General features: G+C 37.8%; 1 protein-coding gene across 1 annotated transcript in view; it reads left to right on the top strand.

The window, feature by feature from the left end:
* Positions 1-444: 444 nt before the first annotated feature.
* The window catches only part of IGSF10 (immunoglobulin superfamily member 10), a 77,691-nt gene continuing 55,156 nt past the window's right edge, over positions 445-22,979 (top strand). The window contains exons 1-2 of the mRNA XM_047099824.1: positions 445-638; positions 4,607-4,736. Coding sequence (XP_046955780.1) covers positions 445-638; positions 4,607-4,736 — 324 coding nt within the window. The remainder of the gene's footprint in view (positions 639-4,606; positions 4,737-22,979) is intronic.

Raw genomic sequence — 22,979 nt, 5'->3', positions numbered from 1 at the left:
CAGCTTCCAAACTTACTGTGACGCACACAGATTAGTTTTCTAATCAGTTTTTTAAGAGCTGGTCTAAAAAAAACTAATGTACAAACTGGAAACTAAGCCTTCTGTATTTCAGTTGTCATAATACTTTCATTATGGTCTCTTATTTTCTCTCTCTATTGAATCTCTAAATAATAGGGATTACTGCTTTTCATTAAGAAGTGAGAAGTTGTGAAGGAATTTTCACAACAATAAATATCCCACTTGATCACAAAGCTCCATGTGAGGCCAGCAGACACTATGGCTTTGTAAAGAGTGAGTTTTACCATGCAAGTTGGGAATGAAATTGGCCGCTTACAGCTCTTCAGAAAGCTCTCTCAGATTACCAGATTTACTGTGTGTGGTTGTACTGGAACTTTGTTCAAACCATACTTACAACTCTGAGGTGTGATTTTGTTTATTTTCAGGATGAAGGTGAAAGGCAAAGGAATCACCTCCTTGCTGGTCTCGTTCTCTGTGCTCTGCCTGGCAGCCAGCCCCGGAGGCAAGGCCTGCCCTCGCCGCTGCGCCTGTTACGTGCCTACAGAGGTGCACTGCACGTTTCGGTACCTGACCTCCATCCCAGACAGCATCCCACCCAACGTGGAGCGTATCAATTTAGGGTGTGTGGGGGTCCTTGTCCTGTTCCCTTCTCTAGGAGAGATGACGTTGATGCTTTGAATCAAATCCTCAAACAAACTTTGTGATTGGAGGAGATTAACCAAAAAAATTTAATACTACTTCTCTTCTGAAATAAGCACAGGAAGATCTGAAGTTTGTTAGGGGCGATAGGAAAAATTTTTGTGGTAAACTTTTACTTGGAGGAACCTGAAATCACTCTTACTAGAATGGGAGGCCCATGATTATAGAAACACTTCATTCTGACTACATTTTTGCTGGCAAATAGCTTGTTAACTTTTAGAGTTGACATCTATCAGAAGGAAATAATCTATATAAAGGATACATATGAAAAGTTGGATAGATCTTTTTGTAAGGCCCTTGGACTTCTTTTCATACAAACTGAAACTGTTTAAAAAGCTTTTTAAAATCTAAGTCTAATTAAATCAGCTAAAAGGTAACTCTATTTTAGAGGTTTATGAAAAACTATGTGTGTGTGTGTGTGTGTGTGTGTGTGTGTGTGTGTGTGTGAGGGGGAGAGAGGAGTGCACATGTAGTCAGATGTAACATCATTTATTTGACAATAGTGATCTCCTACTATGTGCCAATCACAGTGGATGATGCCAGGGACACAACAATGAACAAGACCTATTATTCACTTCTAGAAGCCATAGTTCCAGGGAGAAGACAGATGCACCTGAGTACAATTCAATAAGAGCTGTAATAGAGCATACAAAGTACCCTGGGAATGGTCACTAATATGATAGCTGTTATCAGCTCACTCAGTTCTTGTCCCAGATGCACCAAAGAATTAGAGATCAGAGACCAGAATGGAGAGATACAGTTTATTGAGTAGATGAATATAGTACACTTTGAAGAGTGAAATTGGGCCACTGCCCAGCAAATGAGCCAATGGCCCTAGGAGCTCTAACTGCATCCTTTTAAGCCTGTTTTCTGCATATGTAAATTTGGATTTTGATTGACATTTTTGATTGGCAGCTGGTGGTTATATAGTGTTTTGGCTTCTGTGCATGCGCCTACCCATGATGCATTCTGTTATATTTATTTATATGTTGTATATTTATGAGTTTTTAATCAGCTTTAGCTGTGACCTTAAGGGCAAATTGCATCTTTTTTGTGCATGCTCAGGTCTTGTAAGCCCCCTTGTGGCTTTTGAGCCAGCTTTGTGGATTGGCCTTTTCTGTTTTGTTAGCCTCTAGAGGTGTCCCTCAAAGTGTGGCTGTTAACCCTCCAGGGTGGCTCCAAGGGTGTGGCCAGCATCTGCTTTATCCCTCCTCCCTCATGCCTAACTGCCTAACACTTCCTCCCCACCCCCCCACTGGCCCCCAAGTGATTGGATCCCAATTCATTGGAAATTGGGGCAATGACTGCTATGGCTTCTTCAGACTGTTTCGGAGGGTATTGCAAAGATTTTGGGAGTCCATCATTACTTGCTGACTATCAACAAAAGAAGGCGGTGGTGACTGGTGGTGTTCGTCCAAGGGACTTCTGAAAAGGAAAGAGTTTGTAGGTGTCTGAAGGTTGATATCTTTGGTTGAGGACCATTTGGAAATTGATGGCCTGTAACCTGGAGGAACAAAGATACCAATATATTGATTAGTTGTGACCCAAAGAGTCCCTAGGGAGTCTCTGGAACAAGGGGCATAAAGGGAGTAAGGGTGTAATTGTAAACAGTTGTGGACAGATCATCCAAGAAGAAAGATGCTCCCTCGGTATGGAAATTTTTAAGGTGGAGAAGAAAGTAAAGGGTTTGTAGGAGAAATGATTCCATAGTGGGGGGAAAAAGACAACTAAGTTGTAAAAAGGAAAAGATGGCTATGGCAGGCCCTGTTCCTAATGGGATGACACAGAAAAAGACAGAAGACTTATGTGCCATGAGTAATCTTTTTGAAAAGCATCTTTTAGAAGAGGTTCGCAGGAGTAGGCATCCATGGTGTTGGCCAGGGGCTGATGCCATGGTTTGACTCTGGAGTGATGGGTCTAGCTAGGGATTCCTGGTACAGTGATGGTTGTAGGGAAAGACAAAAGAGCCCAGAAAGGCCCTTTCCAAGTAGATTCTAGCTAGGATTTAGGGGAGCCATCTTCCAGACTTTCATTAGAACCTGATCATAGTTCATATAGAGGAGGTGACTCTTGTTTGGTAGTGGAAACTGTTAGGTCATATTCCTTTAAAGCCTGTTGAACTTTGCATATGGAGACATAATATGAGTTTGTATCCCTAGAGTCTTTGGATCTACCAAGAAGTCTGTAGGTAGTAAAGGTGGCCAATAGGGGACCTAGAAAGGACTTAAACCCAGGGCCTCCTTGGGCCTATATGACTACAGAGAAGAGCAATGGCAAGGCTTCTTTCCAGTTTAGTAATGTTTCTTGTGTGAGGTTTTTAATAGTACCTTTTAGGTATTGGTTAGCCCTTTCCACCTTCCCAGAAGGCTCTGGCCTTCAAGCACAGTGGAGGTGGTATTTCATACCCAATTCTTTGGAGACAGATTGAACTATGGTGGCCACAAAGAGGTGACTTTCAGAGGCCAAATGAGGGAATGATTTCATGTAGAAGTTTGTTGACTACCTCAGTTGCTCTTTCAGTCTGTGTGGGGTATGACTCTATCTACGCTGTGAAAGTGTCAACAAACATGAAGAGGTATTTGTATCCTCTGCAGGGTGGCATCTGAGTAAAATCCATCTGCCAGCCTTCCCCATGGTAGGATCCATGCCTCTGTATTGTTGGATTAAGTCCAATGGATGCCTTCAGGGTTGTTCTATATGCAGGTGAGGCAAGAGGAAGTTATTTGTTGAACCACCTGGGAAAATCCTTTACCTTGGAATGTTCAGAAAATGAGAGTTTGTAAGGCATCTGTCCTAAATGAGAGGAGTCATGAAGGGCCTTAAATAGTTTGCATTGAAGATTTTGAGGAATGCCCAAGATTTCATCTAACAAATACCATCAACTGTTGTCTAGGGAAAATCCCTTTTCATTTGCCCTGGGTTTATCCTTTTCTGTATATTTGGACTGTGGTAGTGGCAGAGGGCCGGATATGCGGGCCCCCTGTAGAAGAGGCTTTGTTGGCTGGCTGCTTGGTTGCCCTGTATTATTTCTGAATCTCCTTTTTGATGATCCTTGCATTTGACCACTGCCATTCCCTTGGGTCGGTATACAGCCTCGAGCATGCGGGTTATGTGGGTTTCATATTTGATGGGCATATTTTTGGAGGTGAGATATCCTCTTTCTGCTCAAATGGTGGTGTGGGTATGTAGGACTAAGAAGGCATATTTCAAGTCAGTGCAGATGGTAACTCTCTTATTTTTAGCCAGCTCTAGCTCTCTGGTAAGGGCAATGAGTTCAGCTTGTATCCTTACTATCTCCTGGCATTGAGCTAAGCACTCTTCATGTATTCATTCACTTAAACCTCATGACACCTTTTGAGTAGCATATATTATGTGTACTTTATAGATGAAGAAAGTGAGACACAGAAAGGTTATTAATTTTACCCAGGGTTGCACCACTACCAAATGCCTGAGTTCCTAATCATAGCCAAACTATTTGGCTTCAGAGCTCAGGTTTCTTAACTACTACTTTATAATAATAAATTCTATGTGGGAAAGTGAGGGGGACACATAAAACAATGGTCTGGGTCTTAACAGTAGTCACAAATAGAGAGGGGTGGAGTCAAGGGCATTCCAACCTGAAGGAACAGCATATGCATGAAAGTTTGAAAATGAGAAGAGATGTGGTGTGGAGAGTGTAACCACAGCTGCCAGGCCCAGGTAGAGGATAGACCTGTCGTATCTGGTGAATTTCAATAATATTTCAAGCATATGACTGTCTCCTTAGAGCACAGGCTATAAAAAGGGAGGTAGTGGGTTTTGTGTGTGGATGTGCATGCATGCGCGCTTTTGCTTTGACATTTGAACTTCAGTTGACCAGCATAGCTTATACCTGACATTTTTATTTCAGGTACAACAGCTTGGTTAGGTTGACAGAAACGGATTTTTCTGGCCTGAACAAATTGGAATTGCTACTCCTGCACAGTAATGGCATCCATACAATCCCTGCTAAGACCTTTTCAGATCTGCAGGCCTTGCAGGTAAGACCAGTGAGGGGAAGGTGCAGGTTAATGAAGTGGGATGTACCCTTGAGAGCTGACCATTCCAGTGGAATCCAAAAATCATCATTCTGTGAGTTAGAAGGACATATCAAAGGAAGATGTCCAAGACTTATTTCTCTTTAAATGAAATGGTATGTGGAAATTAGAATAACAAGAAAATTCTGATGCAAGTTTTCTCAGACCTCAGGCTAACAGGAAAAAAAAAAAAAAAAAAAACAACGGTACCCAGGGATTATCACTACACCTTTAAAATTTAATCCAGAAAGGCAACTTCTAGTCATGTTCATCTGGGAATTGAATGTGCTTCGTAAAAATAATTGCTGTCTTAGAAGTTATCTTTCTACACATCAATATACTTTTAAAATTTTTATTTACTTATTTGTACCTTGTCTTGTTCAAAAAATTTTGAGTAGTTAATGGGGACTTCTCAGAATGCATCAAATATTATAAGAATTATTACTCCAGTAAGTAAGAAAGTAAAGATAAAACAAATATAGGGATAAGAAAAGGGGGATTACGGGGAAATGCATGTGTAAAGATCAGTATGTCTGCTATATAAGTAGGACTTAAAGCTTTTGAGAGGCTATCTCACCATTCAAGATGACTATTAACTTTTGAAAATATATTTTAAAAAACCTGTTCAGGAATAGTACAACCATTTCTGATTTATTCTTTCTTTGATAGATTTTTTATCGATGTATATTTGATACACAATATTTCAGGTATACAGCAAGAGTGCCTCAATATTAATCACATTAGGAAGTGATTACTATGACAAAGCTAGCTACCATCTGTCATGATACAAAGTTGTTACAGTATTGTTAACTATATTCCCTATGCTGTACCTCACATTCCCCATGACTTGTTTATTTTATAGCTAGCTGCAAGCTTATAACTTTCAATCTTTTTACCCTATTTTGCCTACCCCCGATCCCTGTCCCCTCTGGCATCCACCAGATTGTTCTCTTTATCTATGAGTTTGTATCTGTTTTGTTTTTGGGAATCCACAGATAAGTGAAACTTGATGGTGTTTTCCTTTTTCTGACTTCTTTCACTTAGCATAATACCCTTTATTCCCGTCCATGTTGTTGCAAATGGCAAGCTTTTATTCTTTTTTATGACCAAGTAATATTTGTGTGTGTGTGTGTGTGTGTGTGTGTGTGTGTGTGTGTGTGTCTACATACACATCCTCTTTATCCATTCATCTATTGACGGACACTTAGGTACCTTGCACATCTTGGCCTTTGTAAATAATGCTGCAGTAAACATTGGGGTGCATGTATCTTTTCTAATTAAGGTATTTATTTTGTTCAGATGAATACACAGAAGTGAAATTGCTGAATTGTATGGTAATTCTATTTTTAATTTCTTGAATAATTTTCATACTACTTTCCACAGTTGCTTTTTGTATTCCCACCAACAGTGCACAAGAGTTCCCTATTCTCTAACATCTTCATTCACACTTGTTATTTCTTGTCTTTTTGATGTAGTCATTCTGACAGGTACTAGATGATATCTCATTGTGATTTTGATTTGCATTTCCTTGGTGGTTAGTGATGTAGTGTATCTTTTCATCTGTATATCTTCTTTGGAAAAATGTCTATTCAGATCCTCTGCCCATTTTTTAATTGGATTGTTTGTGTGTTGGGTTGTATGAGTTATTTATATATTTTGGATATTAACCCCTTATTGATTATGTCATTTGTAAATATCCTCTCCCTTTCCATAGGTTGCCTTTTCATATTATTCGTGGTTTATTTCACTGTGTAAAAGTTTTGTAGTTTGATGTAGTCTCATTTATTATTTTTTTTATTTTGTTCCCCTTGCCTGAGGAGACAAGTCAAAAAATAAATTGCTAGGACTAATGTCAAAGAGCTTACGATGTTTTCTTCTAGGAGTTTCGTGGCATCCAGATTTACATTAAAGTCTTTAATCCATTTTGAGTTTATTTTTGTGTGTGGTATAGGAAGGTGGTCCAGTTTCATTCTTTGCAAGTAGTTGTCCAATTTTCCCAATGCCATTTATTGAAGAGACAGTATTTTTCCATTACATATTCTTGCCTTATTTGTTGAAGATTGACAATACACATGGGGGTTTATTTCTAGACTGTCTATTTGCTTCACTCACGTGTGAAGTCAGCACCATACTGTTTGATTACTATAGCTTTGTAGTATAGCTTGAAATCCAGGAGTGAAATCAACTTTCTTCCTTCTCAAAATTGGTTTGGGGGGCACGTGGGTGGCTCAGTCGGTTAACTGTCCAACTTCAGCTCAGGTCATGAACTCATAGTCTGTGAGTTCGAGTCCCGCATCAGGCTCTGTGCTGACAGTTCAGAGCCTGAAGCCTGCTTCTGATTCTGTGTCTCCCTCTCTCTCTGCCCCTCCCCTGCTCATGCTCTTTCTCTCTCTGTCTCAAAAATAAATAAAAACATTTTAAAAAATTTTAAAAAATTGCTTTGGTTATTCAGGGTCTTTTGTGGTTCCATACAAATTTTAGGATTATTTTTTCTAGTTCTTTGGAAAATGCATTGGTGTTTTGATAGGGACCTCAGTGAATCTGTAGATTGCTTTGAGTACTATAGACATCTTAACAATACTGATTCTTGCAGTCTGGGAGCATGGTATACATTTCCATTCATTTGTGTTGTCTTCAATTTTTTCATCAATGTCTTACAGCATTCAAAGTATACATATTACATGATGCCTCTTTGGTCAAATTCATTTCTAGGTATTAAAAATATTCATTGCAGTAAATATGAAGGTCCAATTGGCTGTATTAAATGATTTGTGAATTGGACAGCCTCTCATCTAGCAAGTAGAGGGGAGCTCTGAGTACTTGTACAAAATGGAAGGCTGAGGAGGAAGAGTGGGACGAGAAAGTTACTAGCAAAACAAAAAAGGATTAGCAGGCAAGATCACCTTCCCTAATGGGGAAGGACAGAAGGTCTTATTGCACAGATTACCTCATTGATCCTGATCAGAAAATTCTTGACTGACCCAGTTTAGATTACATTTCTTTAAACTGTAATTGTTAGGTATTAAGCTTCAGTTCTATGACTTGGTCTGGCCCAAGTGACACCATTTCAGACCTGTGGTTTTCTTTTTAACAATCCCACCCTCTTTTGATCATGCTCTCAGTTTAACTAGAGATGTGATCAGAATTTGAGGCACTAGGACAACTCACAGCTACCACTCCATACTTCTCACAGCTGTGTGTGTGTGTGTGTGTGTGTGTGTGTGTGTGTGTGTTGTATTCATGGGTCAGAATGTTTTTTGCTTAACCTCTGTGATATTCACATGTTATAACTTGAGGTTTGCAATTTTTAAGTTGGTTATTCCCTTTGCTCCTTTTCTGATGTTCCAGTCTTAAGGAGATCATTTGCTTGTCAGTTAGCAGTTTACATGCATTTAAGATTATTTTTAGGTTTTTGTTTTAATCATCTGGTGCTCATTAAGGCAAGTACACTCCTTAATCCCCATTACAAATTTCACCTATCCCCCCCCCCCACCTCTCCTCTGGTAACTATGAATTTGTTCTGTATAGTTGTTTGGTTTGTCTCTCTTTTTTTCTTCCCTTTGATTGTTTGTTTTGTTTCTTAAATTCCACACATGAGTGAAATCATATGGTATTTGTCTTTAGCTGACTTATACCACTTAGCATTATACTCTCTAGCTCCATCCATGTTGTTGCAAATGGAAAGATTTCATTCTTTTTTATGACGCAGTAATATTATGTTTTATACATATACCACATCTTCTTTCTTCATTCATCAATCACTGGATACTTGGATTGCCTTCATATCTTAGCTGTTGTAAATAAGGCTGCTATAAACATGGGGGTGCATGTGTTTGTTTGAATTAATGTTTTTGTATTCTTTGGGTTAATATCCAGTAGGGCAATTGCTGGATTGTAAGGTAGTTCTATTTTTAACTTTTTGAGTAACCTCTATACTGTTTCCCAGAGTGGCTGCACCACTTTGCATTCCCACCAACGGTGCATGAGGGTTACTTTTTCTCCACATCCTCGCCAATACCTGTTGTTTCTTGTGTTGTTGATTTTAGCCATTCTGATGAGTGTGAGGTGATATCTCATGTTAGTTTTGATTTACAGTGCCCTAATGATAAATGATGTTGAGCATCTTTTCATGTATCTGTTGATCATCTGCATATTTTCTTTAGAGAAGTGTCTGTTCCTGTCTTCTCCCCGTGTTTTAATTGGATTATTTGGTTTTTGGGTGTTGAGTTTTATAAGTCCTATATATATTTTGGTACTAACCTTTTATGGGATATATCACTTGGAAATATCTTCTCCCATGCCATAAGTTGCCTTTTAATTTTGCTGTTTGTTTCGCTGTGCAGAATTTTTTATTTTGATGTAGTCCCAATAGTTCATTTTTGCTTTTGTTTCCCTTCAGAGGACCTATCTACAAAAAAGTTGCTATGGTTTATGTCAGAGAAAGTATTGCTGTGCTCTCTACTAGAATTTTTATGGTTTCAGGTCTCCCACTTAGGTCTTTAATCTATTTTGAATTATTTTTGTATATGGTATAAGAAAGTGGTCCAGTTTCATTTTTTTGCACATGGTCATCCAGTTTTCCCATACTAATTGTTGAGGAGATTATCCTTTTCCCATTAGATATTCTTTACTGCTTTGTTGAAAATTATTTGACCATATAATTATGGACTTATTTCCTCTTCTTTTCCATTGATCGATGTGGCTGTTTTTTTGCCAGTACCATACTGTTTTTATTGCTACAACTTTCTTGAATTCCAGAATTGTGATGCTTCCAGCTTTGCTTTTCTTTTTCAAGATTGCTTTGGCTATTTGAGGTCTTTTGTGGTTCCATTCAAATTTTATGATTGTTTGTTCTAGTTCTGTAAAAAAAAGAAAAAAAGCTGTTAGTATTTTCATAAGGATTGCATAAAATGTGTAGATTGCTTTGGGCAATATGGTCATTCTAACATTTGTTCTTTCAAACCACAAGCACGGAATGTCTTTGCACTTTTTTGTGTCCCCTTCCATGTTTTCATTAGTGTTTTATTGTTTTCAGAGTTCAGGTCTTTGATTTCTTCTGTTAGGTTTATGTCTAGCTATCTTACTGTTTTGGGTACAATTGTAAAAGGATTGTTTTCTTAATTTCTCTTCTGCTTCATTGCAGGTTTATAGAAAGGCAACAGATTTATGTATACTGATTTTGTATCCTGCAGCTTTACTGAATTTGTTTATCAGTTCTAGCAGTTCTATGGTGGAGTCTCTCTGGTTTTCTATACATAGTACTATGTCATCTGCAAATAATAAAAATTGCCTTACCAATTTGATGTCTTTTATTTCTGTTCAACTGTTCTTTGTTGTCTTGGTTCAATTTTTGGTAGATTCTTTGTTGCTAGGAACTCATTTCCTTTAGGTTGTCTGGTTCTATGTTTCTAGGAATTTATCGATTTCTTCTAGGTTGTCCAATTTGTTGACATACAGTTTTTTGTAATATTCTTTTACGTTTGTATCTCTATGGTGTTGTTATTTTTTCCTCTCTCATTTGTGAATGTATCTATTTGGGTCCTTTTCTCTTTTTGATAAGTCTGGCTAGAGGTTTATCAATTTTACTGATTTTTTTTTCAAAGAACCAGCTCCTGGTTTAATTGTATCTGTTCTATTGTTTTTTTTTTAGTTCCTATATCATTTATTTCTGCTCTAATCTTAATTACTACCTTTCTTCTGTTGGTGTCCAGTTTTGTTTTTTGTTCTTTTTCTAGCTCCTTTAGGTGTAATGTTAGGTTTTTGAGATTTTCTTCTTGAGTGTTGCCTGTATTGCTGTAAACTTGCATCTCAGAAATGTGTTGGCTGCATCCCAAGGGTTTTAGACTGGTTTTTTTCATTTGTTTCCCTGTATCTTTTTATTCTTTGATTTCCCGGTTAACGCATTCATTGTTTAGTAGTATGTTATTTAACCTCCACGTCTTATGCTCTTTCCAGATTTTTTCTTGTGGTTGACTTCTACTTCCATAGCATTGTGGTCACAAAAGATGCATGGTATGACTTAATTCTTTTTGTATTTGTTGAGGTCCTTTTGTGGCCTAATATATGTTCTGTTCTGGAGAATGTTCCATGTATACTTGAAAAGAATGTGTATTCTGCTGTTTTAAGATGGAACGTTCTGAATATATCTGTTAAATCTATCTGTTCCAGTATGTAATTCAAAGCATTGTTTCCTTTGAATTTTCAGTTTAGATCTGTCCACTGATGTAAGCAGGGTGTTAAAGTCCTCAATTATTACTGTATCATTATAGATTCCTTTGTTATTAACTGTTTGATGTATTTGGGTGCTTTCATGTTGGGTGCATATATATTTACAATTGTTATATCTTCTTGTTGGGTTGTTCCCTTTATTATTATATAGTATCCTTCTTCATCTCTTTTGAAAGTATTTGTTTTAAAATCTAGTTTGTCTGATATAAGTATTGCTACTCTGGCTTTCTTTTGACATCCTTTTGCATGAAATATGTTTCTCCATCCCCTCACTTTCAATCTGCAGGTATCTGCAGGTCCAAAATGAGTCTCTTGTAGGCAGTATATAGATGAGTCTTGTTTTTATATCCATTCTGTCACACTTTGTCTTTTGACTGGAGCATTTAGTCCATTTACATTCAGAGTAATTATTGATATATATTTTTGCCATCTTATTACTTATTTTGTGGCTGTTTTTGAAGATTTTCTCTGATCCTTTCTTGTCTTTTTCATGGTTTCCTTGTTTTCTTTAGTGATATTTTTGGACGTCTCTTGATTCTTAGCATAATTATTAGTGTTTTTTATTTGCGGTTACCATTAAGTTTGTATATAAGATCTTCTGCATATATCATTCTATATTAAGCTGATGGTCATTTAAGTTTGACATTCTTTACTCCTCCCCACATTTTACATATATGGTATCATATTTTATATCCTTTTATTTTGTGAGTTTTTTCATGTGTCATGTGTTTTTTTATATATAAATAATCATTTTTACTGCTTTTGTGTTTCCTACCTTCATACTGTCACCTTTGGTCTTTTTTTAACACTGAGAGAGTCCCTTTAATATTGTTTTTAGGGCTAGTTTAGTTCATGACTAAAGTTTCCTTTAGTTTTTGTTGGGGAAACTTTTTATCTCTCCTTCCATTCTGAATGATAGCTTTGCTGGATAGAGTATTTTAAACTGTGTGTTTTTCCCATTCATCTGCACTTTGAATATATCATGACATTCCTTTCTGGCATGGAAATTTTCTGATGAAAAATCCTCTGATAATTTTATGGGAGGGATCCTTTGTATGTAACTGTCTTCTTTTGTCTTGCTGCTTTAATTTTTTTTTCTTTATCACTATATTTTGCCATTTTAATTGCAATACATCTTAATATGGATCTCCTTTTGTTGATTTTATTGGGGGTTCCCTGTGCTTCCTGGATCTGGGTATCTGTTTCCTTTCCTAGATTAGGGAAGTTTTCAGCTATTATTTCTTCAAACAAATTGTCTGCCCCCTTTTCTCTCTCTCCTTCTTCTGGGACTCCTGTAAAATGAATGTTAATAGATTTTATGTAGTCACTGAGTTCCCCCAAGTCTATTCTCGTTTTGCATAAATCTTGTTTCTCTCTTTTGTTTAGCTTGATTACTTTCCATTACTGTCTTCTAGGCCGTTAATTTGTTCCTCCGCTTCTTCCAGCGTGCTGTTCGTTGCATCAAGCATGTTTCTCACTTTATTGAGCCCTTAATCTGTGCTGTCACTCCTTATCTCTGGGTTCATGGTTTCACTGATGTCCTCCACTCTTTTCTCCAGTCCAGCGGGAATCCTTAGGATCATTGCTTTAAATTCTCTATTAGGCATGTTACTTATATCTGTTTGGCTTAGATCTCTGGCAGTAGCCTTGTCCTATTCTTTCATTTGGGACAAATTCCTCTGTCTTCTCATTGTGTCTAAGTGTTTGTACCTGTTTCTGTATATTAGGAAAGTCAGCTACATCTCCTGTTCTTGAGGGTAATGGCTTTATGAAGAAGAATTCCTGTAGTGCCCTGCAGTATAGTGCCCCCCGTTCCAAAGGCCTGCGACTTCTGCAAGTGTCTCTAATGTGTGCTGCATGAGATTTGCTATTGTGGCCTGGCTGCTTTATTCTTCAGGCCAGTTGTCTGCAGAGGCTCTCTTTGTTGTTGGCAATGTTTGGTCCCTATCCTGAATGTGGTGTGTTTTAACTATGCTCTGATTTGTTTGTAAAATGAGGGCTGTTGATACCACCACCAGAACCAAAGCTAAAGAAAACTCCCAGATCAGGAGCCATGATTTTGGCCGGAGCTTGGGCTGGTCTTTTGGGAGAGGGAGCCACTGCACTGGGACTGAGGCAGGCTTTACTGGGAAAGGCAGTTCTTCTGGAGCACAGGGGATTAGAGCTTGATGTAAGCAAGTTAGATAGTGAGTGTGGGCACTACATAGGCTCCCATGGGTGGCTCTGTCCGTATGCTGAGCGAAGTGGGGTGGGGGGTGAGGAATGGTACATGCCAGTTCCTTTGTCTCTGGAGGAGTCTCTGTGTGAACACTGCACCTCTGGGACATGCTCCAAGATGGGCAACTAATTTCCTCACTATGTGTCCTAGGCACTCTTTAGATTGCTGTTTCTATGGTGTATATCTGTGGGCTGTTTGCCCTGCCTTCTTGCCAAGTGCAGCCCCGATGCCCTCTAAGCTCTTCCAGAGCACTCCATACTCTCCAAGCTCTTCCAGCCCCAGTGGTTGCAAGAACACATGAAATTCATGCCCTCTCACTTTCTAAGCCAATTGCTATGGGGATTCATTTCCCTCATGCATTCCCCTGTGTGTTTGTCTGTCTTTTGCTCTTCTCTGCAACTGCAGCTCCCTTTCCACAGCAGGAGCCACAAATACATTTCTCTCCCAAACTGTATCTCCATACTTCCTGCCTGCTTTGATGTGGCCTCTTCTCTACCTTCAGTGATGGAGTTTGTTCTGCTGGTCTTCAGATGGATTTCTGGGGTTTTTAGGATGATTGGATAGTCATCTAGTTTTATTTGTGTAATGAGGTGAGCCTAGGCTCTTCCTACTCCATTGCTTTCTCTCCCTTGCATATAAATGAATTTAAATTAAGAGGATGTAATATACCAGGAGATTATAACTATAAGCAGGATAATTTCCAAGGTTTAGAGTGCATTTCAGGGCCATGGTCGCCAAGACTCAAATCAACCAAAATCAAATAGGTCAAATAAAGACCCCCATTGAAGTAATTACCCTTTTAAGCCAAATGGCCTGGTTAGTGATTTTATGTAACTGAGTTTCACCTTCCCCCAGAAGTGTAGCAGGTGGTGTTGGCCACAGCACAAATATCTCCTTGCTCTGCTACAAGATAGTCAAGGGCTAGCCTATTATCAAGAACTGTGTTGGCCAGAGCATCTAAGGATCTTTTTTTGAGTAGCTATTGTCTTAGCCATGGGATCTGCCATATCTTCAAGAGTTAAAAAGAAGTTCCTGATCATATTTTCATTTATTCTCACTCCAAACCAGGAAAGTATGGCCTTGCCTAAGGAAGCAATTCTTGAATCATGAATGCCTCCTGGTGGGTCTTTTTCGAACTCAGTAAATACAGAAGAGTTAACTTATGAAGTATCTTAATTGTGTGTGAAAAGTTAGGGGCACAGGTGAATAACCTAAAAAGCATTACCCAGCTGTGTGCCAGCCATCTAGACATTTGTAGATCCAAGAAGAATGATAAACATCACAAAGACAAATCTTGTTGGCACACAGATCATTACCATTAGGGAGGTGCTATTAATGGATTAGTTTACCAGGACTGCTGTATTTACTGGTTCAAGCCAAGGGTCAGTCAGGTGTTCAGTGCATATGGTAAAGGAATCTCTAAGCCTGAAATATAGTGTTGTTCTAAGTGGCTTGCAAAAATGGGTGCTGCTGGTAAGTTCTCTTAGTAAGTGGGGACAGATCTGATTTAGATAATCAGAGGAATATGGGGGTGAAAATATACTAAGATTTACATAGGCATTTGAGTTCAGATGGGTAAGTTTAGATATTATTGGAGAAAGGTAAAAAGGCACTGGATATTCTGGCCATAAACGTTTAACTTGGTAAGAGACTTCTAAGGGAGTGAGGGTGTTGATTGCAGTCTGCAGTGACATTGGGAATAGAACAGGAATTGGTTAAAGGAGCACAAGAGATCTTCAGCCTCATGGGTAGATCAAAATCTTTAATGACAAATTCAGCAGTCTGAAAGCTTACTTCCCTTAGCAATGGCCTTGGAGATATTGATAATGGCATTATCTTTCCAGCCCAATACCAGAATAAAGAAAAGGAAAAGAAGGAGAAGCGTTCCTTGTTTAAAGTATCAAGTTTTGATCTGTCCTGTTGGACAGAAGCCATCTACTTCAGTATCAGCTACTTCCCTTCCTTATCAATTTGATTCAGAGTCCTCCAGCATCTATATAGGACCAGATGTCAGGTGTTGCTTTCTTCAGCTGTGAGTGAGATGTATATCCAATCCCTGGAAATTTTGTAGCAATGCCAGATTAGAAACACTTGGTAAGGTCCCTTCCAATGGATCCCAAGAAGTATCTTCTTATATTGTTTCAAAATACCTGATCACCAGGCTCCAAATTGTGACCAACAGGGACCTGCGAATTGAGATCTGGGAAGACTTTTTTAACCTGTTGATGATAGACTTGAGCATAAGACATTAGAGATTTACAATGGCTAGTCCTACTAGCATGAGATGATAAGGATAATCAGAAAGTTGTATGACAATAGGCATTAGTCTCCCTGTGACTGTCTTGTATGGAATGGGTTTGTTTCCCAAAGGGAATATTGCAAACAGTAAGCGAGACCAAAAGCAATACCTTAGGCCACAGAAGTCTAGTAGTTTCAGCAAGTTTAGAGAGTTTAAATTTGAGGATACCATTAGTTCTTTCAACCTTGCCTGATGATTGAGGGTGATGAGAGCAATGGTAATTCCACGAAGTTTTGCAAGGTTTTTGTTAAGGCACATATGATTTGCCTGGTGAAGTCGGTGCCCTGATCACTGGGGATCATGGAAGGTACATCAATGGGAAACATATTGTTGAATAGTTTATTTGCTACCAAATAAGACATCAGCCTTGTGACAAGGGAAAGCTCCAAGCCATTCAGAAAACACACCTATGATAACAAGAACATATCGATAACTCATACTAAGTGGCTGTTGTGTAAAGTGCCGTTGCGGGTAGGAGTGTCCAGAAGGAAGTCTCTTCAGACTTGTTGTTCTGGGAACAACAAATTTTATCCAGGATTACAGGTCAGATTACTTTTAGCAGGTCAGGCACTGGTAAACAGTCAATAAAATTGTAAAGACAATCTCCATCAATATCTATTCATAATTAAAGTCATTTCAAATGCATTATGGTGGGTTAAGGAAGGCTAAACATATGGAAAAAAAGGGTTAAGGGAGGCAGGAAGTACTAAGGGGCTGTCTTGGGTTTCCCACAGCCCAAATGTTCATTTAATTTACAGCCATTGTTTACCCACCTTAATTTCTCTGATTTGGAAGTACACTGTTGCTTTGTTACAAGGACATCAGGATGGTGAGGATCTGGCAATAAGGGATCATTTTATGCAGAAGCAGAATGAACTCCATCTATATGTGTCATAATGTTGCAAATACAATAGAGAAGGCTTCATATTACTTATTTGACAAAGCTTTCCATGAAATTTACAAATCAAATAAGCCTAATTAGTTTAACAAATCCTTGGGAATATTCCAAGTCAAAAAGACTTCATTTAGAAACTTCATTTAAATTTGATTTGGGGAAGTTTGTTAAATAAACCTGTGTTTATTAAATATTAAGCCTGTGTTTGCTAAATAAACCTGTGTGTGTATGTGTGTGTGTGTGTGTGTGTGTGTGTGTGTGTGTTTATATAGCCACATACACAGTTTTAAAGTTTTTGCTCAAATAAAATCAGAGATCATTACATTATGAAACTTTACCTTTTAAGAATAAGGACACTTTGACAATCTGTTAGCAAAAGCAGACTAAAACTCCAAGAAAACTTCTTTTAAAAGAGAGAAAACCAGGGGCACCTGGGTGGCTCCGTTAACTCAGACTCTTGATTTCAGCTCAGGTCATGGTCTTATGGATCTGAGATGGAGCCTCATGTCAGGCTCTGCACTAACAGCACAGAGCCTGCTTGGGATTCTGTCTCCCTCTCTCTCAGCCCCACTCCTGTTCTCTCTCTCTCTCTCAAAATAAATAAACATTAAAAAACCAGAAAACCAAATTCTAATTTTGCACCAACTCACTTTTAATATTAAAACATTTTTAGGGGAGCCTATGTGGCTCAGTCAGTTGAGTGACTAACTTTTGATTTCGGCTCAGGTCATGATCTCATGGTTCTTGAGATCAAGCCCCACACTGGGCTTCATGCTGAATGTGGAGCTTGCTTCAGATTCTCCCTTGTTCTCTCTTGTTCTCTCTCCCTCCCTCTCCCTCTCATTCTCTCTCTCTCCCTCTCATTCTCTCTCTCTCTCTCTCTCTCTCTGGTTCTCTCTCTCTCTCTCTCTCTTTCGCCCTCTGTTCCTCTCCACTGCTTGCTTTTGCTCTCTCTCTTAAAAAATAAAACTCAATTTAAGTTCATTTAAAAATTTTTTTTAAATTTTATTTATTTTTTAAAATTTGCATCCAAATTAGTTAGCATATAGTGCAACAGTAATTTCAGGAATAGGTTCCTTAATGCCCCTACCCATTTAGCCCATCCCACCTCCCACAATCCCTCCAGTCACCCTCTGTTCTCCATATTTATGAGTTTTTTCTGTTTTGTCCCTGTCTCTGTTTTTATATTATTTTTACTTCCCTTCTCTTATGTTCATCTTTTTTGTCTCCTAAAGTCCTCACAGGAGTGAGGTCATATGGTTTTTGTCTTTCTCTGACTAATTTCACTTAGCATAATACCTTCCAGTTCCTTCCACATAGTTGCAAATGGCAAGATTTCATTCTTTTTGATTGCCAAGTAATACTCAATTGTATATATATACCACATCTTCTTTATCCATTTATCCATTGATGGACATTGGGCTCTTTCCATACTTTGGCTATTGTTGATAGTGCTGCTGTAAACATGGGGGTGCAAGTGTCCCTACGAAACAGCACACCTGTATCCCGTGGAAAAATGCCTACTAGTGCAATTGCTGGGTCGTAGGGTAGTTCTATTTTTAGTTTTTTAAGGAACCTCCATAGCATTTTCCAGAGTGGCTGCACCAGCTTGCATTGCCACCAACAATGCAAAAGAGATCCTCTTTCTCCTCATCCTCACCAACATCTGTTGTTGCCTGAGTTGCTAATGTTAGCCATTCTGACAGGTGGAAGGTGGTATTTCATTGTGGTTTTTGATTTGTATTTCCCTGATGATGAGTAATGTTGAGCATTTTTTCATGTGTTGGTTGGCCATCTGGATGTCTTCTTTGGAGAAGTGTCTATTCATGTCCTTTGCCCATTTCTTCACTGGATTATTTGTTTTTTGGATGTTGAGTTTGGTCAGTTCTTTATAGATTTTGGATACTAACCCTTTGTCTGATAGGTCATTTGTAAATATCTTCTCCCATTCTGTCGGTTGCCTTTTAGTTTTGTTGATTGTTTCCTTCACTGTGCAGAAGCTTTTTTTTTGATGAGGTCCCAATAGTTCATTTTTGCTTTTGTTTCTGGAGATATGTTGAGTAAGAAGTTGCTGCAAGCAACATCAAAGAGGTTTTAGCCTGCTTTCTCCTCAAGGGTTCTGATGGCTTCCTGTCTTACATTTAGGTCTTGCATCTATTTTGAGTTTATTTTTGTATATGGTGTAAGAAAGTGGTCCAAGTTCATTCTTCTGCATGTCGCTGTCCAGTTTTCCCAGTCCCACTTGCTGAAGAGACGGTCTTTATTCCATTGGATATTCTTTCTGGCTTTGTCAAAGATAAGTTGGCTATACATTTGTGGGTCCGTTTCTGGGTTCTCTATTCAGTTCCATTGATCTGAGTGTCTGTTCTTGTGCTAATACCATACTCTCTTGATGATTACAGCTTTGTAGTATAACTTGAAGTTTGGGATTGTGATACCTCCAGCTTTGGTTTTCTTTTTCAAGATTGTTTTGGCTATTAAGGGTCTTTTCTGGTTCCATACAAATTTTAGGATTATTTGTTCTAGCTCTGTGAAGAATGCTGGTGTGATTTTGAAGGGATTGCATTGAATATGTAGATTGCTTTGGGTAGTATCAACATTTTAACAATATTTGTTCTTCCTATCCAGGAGCATGGAATCTTTTTTCCATTTTTTTTGTGTCTTCTTTAATTTCTTTCATAAGCTTTCTATAGTTTTCAGCATATAGATTTTTCTCGTCTTTGGTTAGATTTATTCCTAGGTATTTTATGGTTTTTTGTGCAACTGTAAATGGGATCAATTCCTTGATTTCTCTTTCTGTCGCTTCATTGTTGGTGTATAGGAATGCAACCGATTTCTGTGTGTTGATTTTATATCCTGCAACTTTGTTGAATTAATCAATTCTAGCAGTTTTTTCATGGAATCTTTTGGGTTTTCCATATACAGTATTATGTCATCTACGAAGAGTGAGAGTTTGACCTGGTCCTGGCCAATTTGGATGTCTTTTATTTATTTATGTTGTCTGATTACAGAGGCTAAGACTTCCAATACTATGTTGAACAACAGTGGCGAGAATGGACATCCCTGTCTTGTTCCTGACCTCATGGGAAAGCTCTCAGTTTTTCCGCATTGAGGATGATATTAGAGTTGGGTCGTTCATATATGGCTTTTATGATCTGGAGGTATGCTCCTTCTATCCCTACTTTCTTGTGGGTTTTTATCAAGAAAGGATGCTGTATTTTATCAAATGCTTTCTCTGCATCTATTGAGAGGATCATATGGTTCTTGTCCTTTCTTTTATTGATGTGATGAATCACGTTAATTGTTTTGCAGATACTGAACCAGCCCTGCATCCCAGGTATAAATCCCACTTGGTTGTGGTGAATAATTTTTTTAATGTATTGTTGGAGCTGGTTGGCTAATATCTTGTTGAGGATTTTTTGCATCCATGTTCATCAGGGAAATTGGTCTATAGTTCTCCTTTTTAGTGTGGTCTCTGTCTGGTTTTGGAACCAAGGTAATTCTGGCTTCATAGAAAGAGTTTGGAAGTTTTCCTTCCGTTTCTATTTTGAGAAAAGCTTCAAGAGAATAGGTGTTAACTCTTCCTTAAATGTTTGGTAGAATTCTCCTGGAAAGCTATCTGGCCCTGGACTCTTGTTTTTTGGCAGATTTTTGATTACTAATTTGACTTCCTTAATGGTGATGGGTCTGTTCAAATTTTCCATTTCTTCCTGTTTCAGTTTTGATAGTGTATATGTTTCTAGGAATTTGTCCATTTCTTCCAGATGGCCCATTTTATTTTTCACATAATTGCTCATACTATTCTCTTATTATTGTTTTTATTTCTGCTGTGTTGGTTGTGATCTCTCCTCTTTCATTCTGTACTTATTTGAGTCCTTTCCTTTTTCTTTTTGTTCATACTGGCTAGTGGTTTATCAATTTTGTTAATTTTTTCAAAGAACCAGCTTCTGGTTTCATTGATCTGTTCTACTGTTTTGTTTTGTTTTGTTTTGGTTTGGTTTGGTTTCTATAGCATTAATTTCTGCTCTAATCTTTATTATTTCCTGTCTTCTGCTGGTTTTGGGTTTTATTTGCTGTTCTTTTTCCAGGTCCCTAAGGCATAAGGTTAGATCTTTCTTCCTACTTTCAGAAAGCCTGGATTGCTATATACTTTCCTCTTATGACCGCCTTTGCTATGTCCCAGAGGTTTTGGGTTGTGGTGTTATCATTTCATTGGCTTCCATATATTTTTAATTTCCTCTTTAACTTCTTGGCTAGCCCATTCATACTTTAGTAGGATGTTCTTCAGTCTCCAAGTATTTTTTACCTTTCCAAATTTTTTCTTGTGGTTGATTTCGAGTTTCATAGTGTTGTGGTCTGAAAATATGCACCTTATGATCTCAATCTTTTTATACTTACATACAGATGATTTGTGTCCCAGTATATGGTCTATTCTGGAGAACATTCCATGTGCACTAGAGAAGAATGTATATTCTGCTGCTTTAGGATGAAATGTTCTGAATATACCTGTTAAGTCCATCTGGTCCAGTGTGTCATTCAAAGCCATTGTTTCCTAGTTGATTTTTTGATTAGATGATCTGTCCATTGCTGTGAGTGGGGTGTGGAAGTCTCCTACTATTATGGCATTACTATTGATGAGTTTGTTTGTGATTAATTGATTTATATATTTGGGTGCTTTCACATTTGGTGCATAAATGTTTACAATTGTTAGGTCTTCTTGGTGGATAGACCCCTTGATTATGATATAATGCCCTTCTGCATCTCTTGATACAGACTTATTTCAAAGTCTAGATTGTCTGATAAAGTATGGCTACTCTGGCTTTCTTTTGTTGATGATTAGCATGATAGATAGTTCTCCATCCCCTTATTTTCAATCTGAAGGTGTCTTTAGGTCTCAAGTGGGTCTCTTGTAAACAGCAAACAGATGGATCTTGTTTTCTTATCCATACTGTTACCCTATGTCTTTTGATTGGAGCATTGAGTCCATTGATGTTTACAGTGAGTACTGAAAGATATGAATTTATGGCCGTTATGATGCTTGTAGAAGTTGGAGTTTTTGGTGGTGTTCTCAGGTCCTTTCTAATCTTTGTTGCTTTTGGTATTTATCTAATCTTTGTTGATTTTTGGTATATATATATATATATATATATATATATATATATATATATATATGTCCCCCTTAAAATTTGTTGCAGGACTGCTTTAATGGTCACAAACTCCTTTAATTTTTGTCTGGGAAACTTTTTCTCTCTCCTATTTTGAACGACAGCCTACTGGATAAAGAATTCTTGGCTGCATATTTTTCTGACTCAGCACACTGAATATATCCTGCCACTCCTTTCTGGCCTGCCAAGTTTCTGTGGATAGGTCTGCTGCAAACCTGATCTGTCTTCCCTTGTAGGTTGACTTTTTTTTTCCCTTGCTGCTTTCATGATTCTCTCCTTGCCTTAGTATTTTGTGTATTTGACTATGATATGCCTTACTGATGGTCGGTTTTTGGTGAATCTAATGGGGGGTCCCCTGTGCTTCCTGGATTTTGATGTCTGTGTATTTCCCCAGGTTAGGAAACTTTTCCACTATGATTTGCTCACATAACTCTTCTACCCCTATTTCTCTCTCATCCTCTTCTGGGACCCTTATGATTCTGATGTTGTTCCTTTTTAGTGAGTCACTTATTTCTCTGATTCTTAAATTGTGCTCTTTTGCCTTAATCTCCCTCTTTTTTTCTGCTTCATTATTCCCTGTAAGTTTGTCCTCTATATTGCTGATTCTTTGTTCTGCCTTATCCATCCTTGCTGCCGCTGCATCCATCCATGATTGCAGCTCAGTTACAGCATTTTAAATTTCATTCAGACTATTTTTTATTTCGTTTATCTCTGCAGAAAGGGATTCTAATCTATTTACTACTGCAGCTAGTATTCTTACTATCATGATTCTAAATTCTGGTTCAGACATCTTGCTTGTATCTGTGTTGGTTAAATCCCTGGCTTTCGTTTCTTCATGCTCTTTCTTTTGGTGTGAATTCCTTCATTTTGTCATTTTGAAGGGAGAAAAAGAATTAATGAGGTAGAAAAATGAAAATTAAAAAAAATAAAATTAAAAAATATTAAAATTAAAAAATTGAACACACACACACACACACACAAATCGAGTAAATGATGCTAGATACTAGGGGTGTTTTGGTCTGGATGTTGAAAGTGGTTTGACAGATTAGAGAAAAAATGGGGGAAGGAAATTGTTTGGGAATTTGAAAAAATACACTAAAGTAGACTAAAATGAGATGATGGGAGTGAAATAGAACTTGAAAAAATGTACACAAAAGTAAAGAATATAGTAGAAAAAATTAAAAATATTTTAATAAAAATTAAAAATAAAAATGATTTTTTTCTTTTTCTGTATTCAAGAAAAACGAAAAAGAATAGTTTAAAAAAAGAAAGAAATCGTATGAAAATTTGAAAAATGAACACACTGTAGTAGATTAAAATTAAATGATGGAAGTGAAATAGAACTTGAAAAATTTACATAAAAGCAAACAATATAGTAAAAAAATAAAAATATTTTAGTAGA

Source organism: Lynx rufus, unplaced genomic scaffold (genome assembly GCF_022079265.1).
Source record: "Lynx rufus isolate CCGP_SWC_20201006 ecotype Redwood Valley unplaced genomic scaffold, mLynRuf1.p SCAF_5, whole genome shotgun sequence".
Taxonomy (NCBI): Eukaryota; Metazoa; Chordata; class Mammalia; order Carnivora; family Felidae; genus Lynx; species Lynx rufus.
Note: the sequence above shows the minus strand (reverse complement) of the source record. Positions and strands in the feature narration are given on the sequence as shown.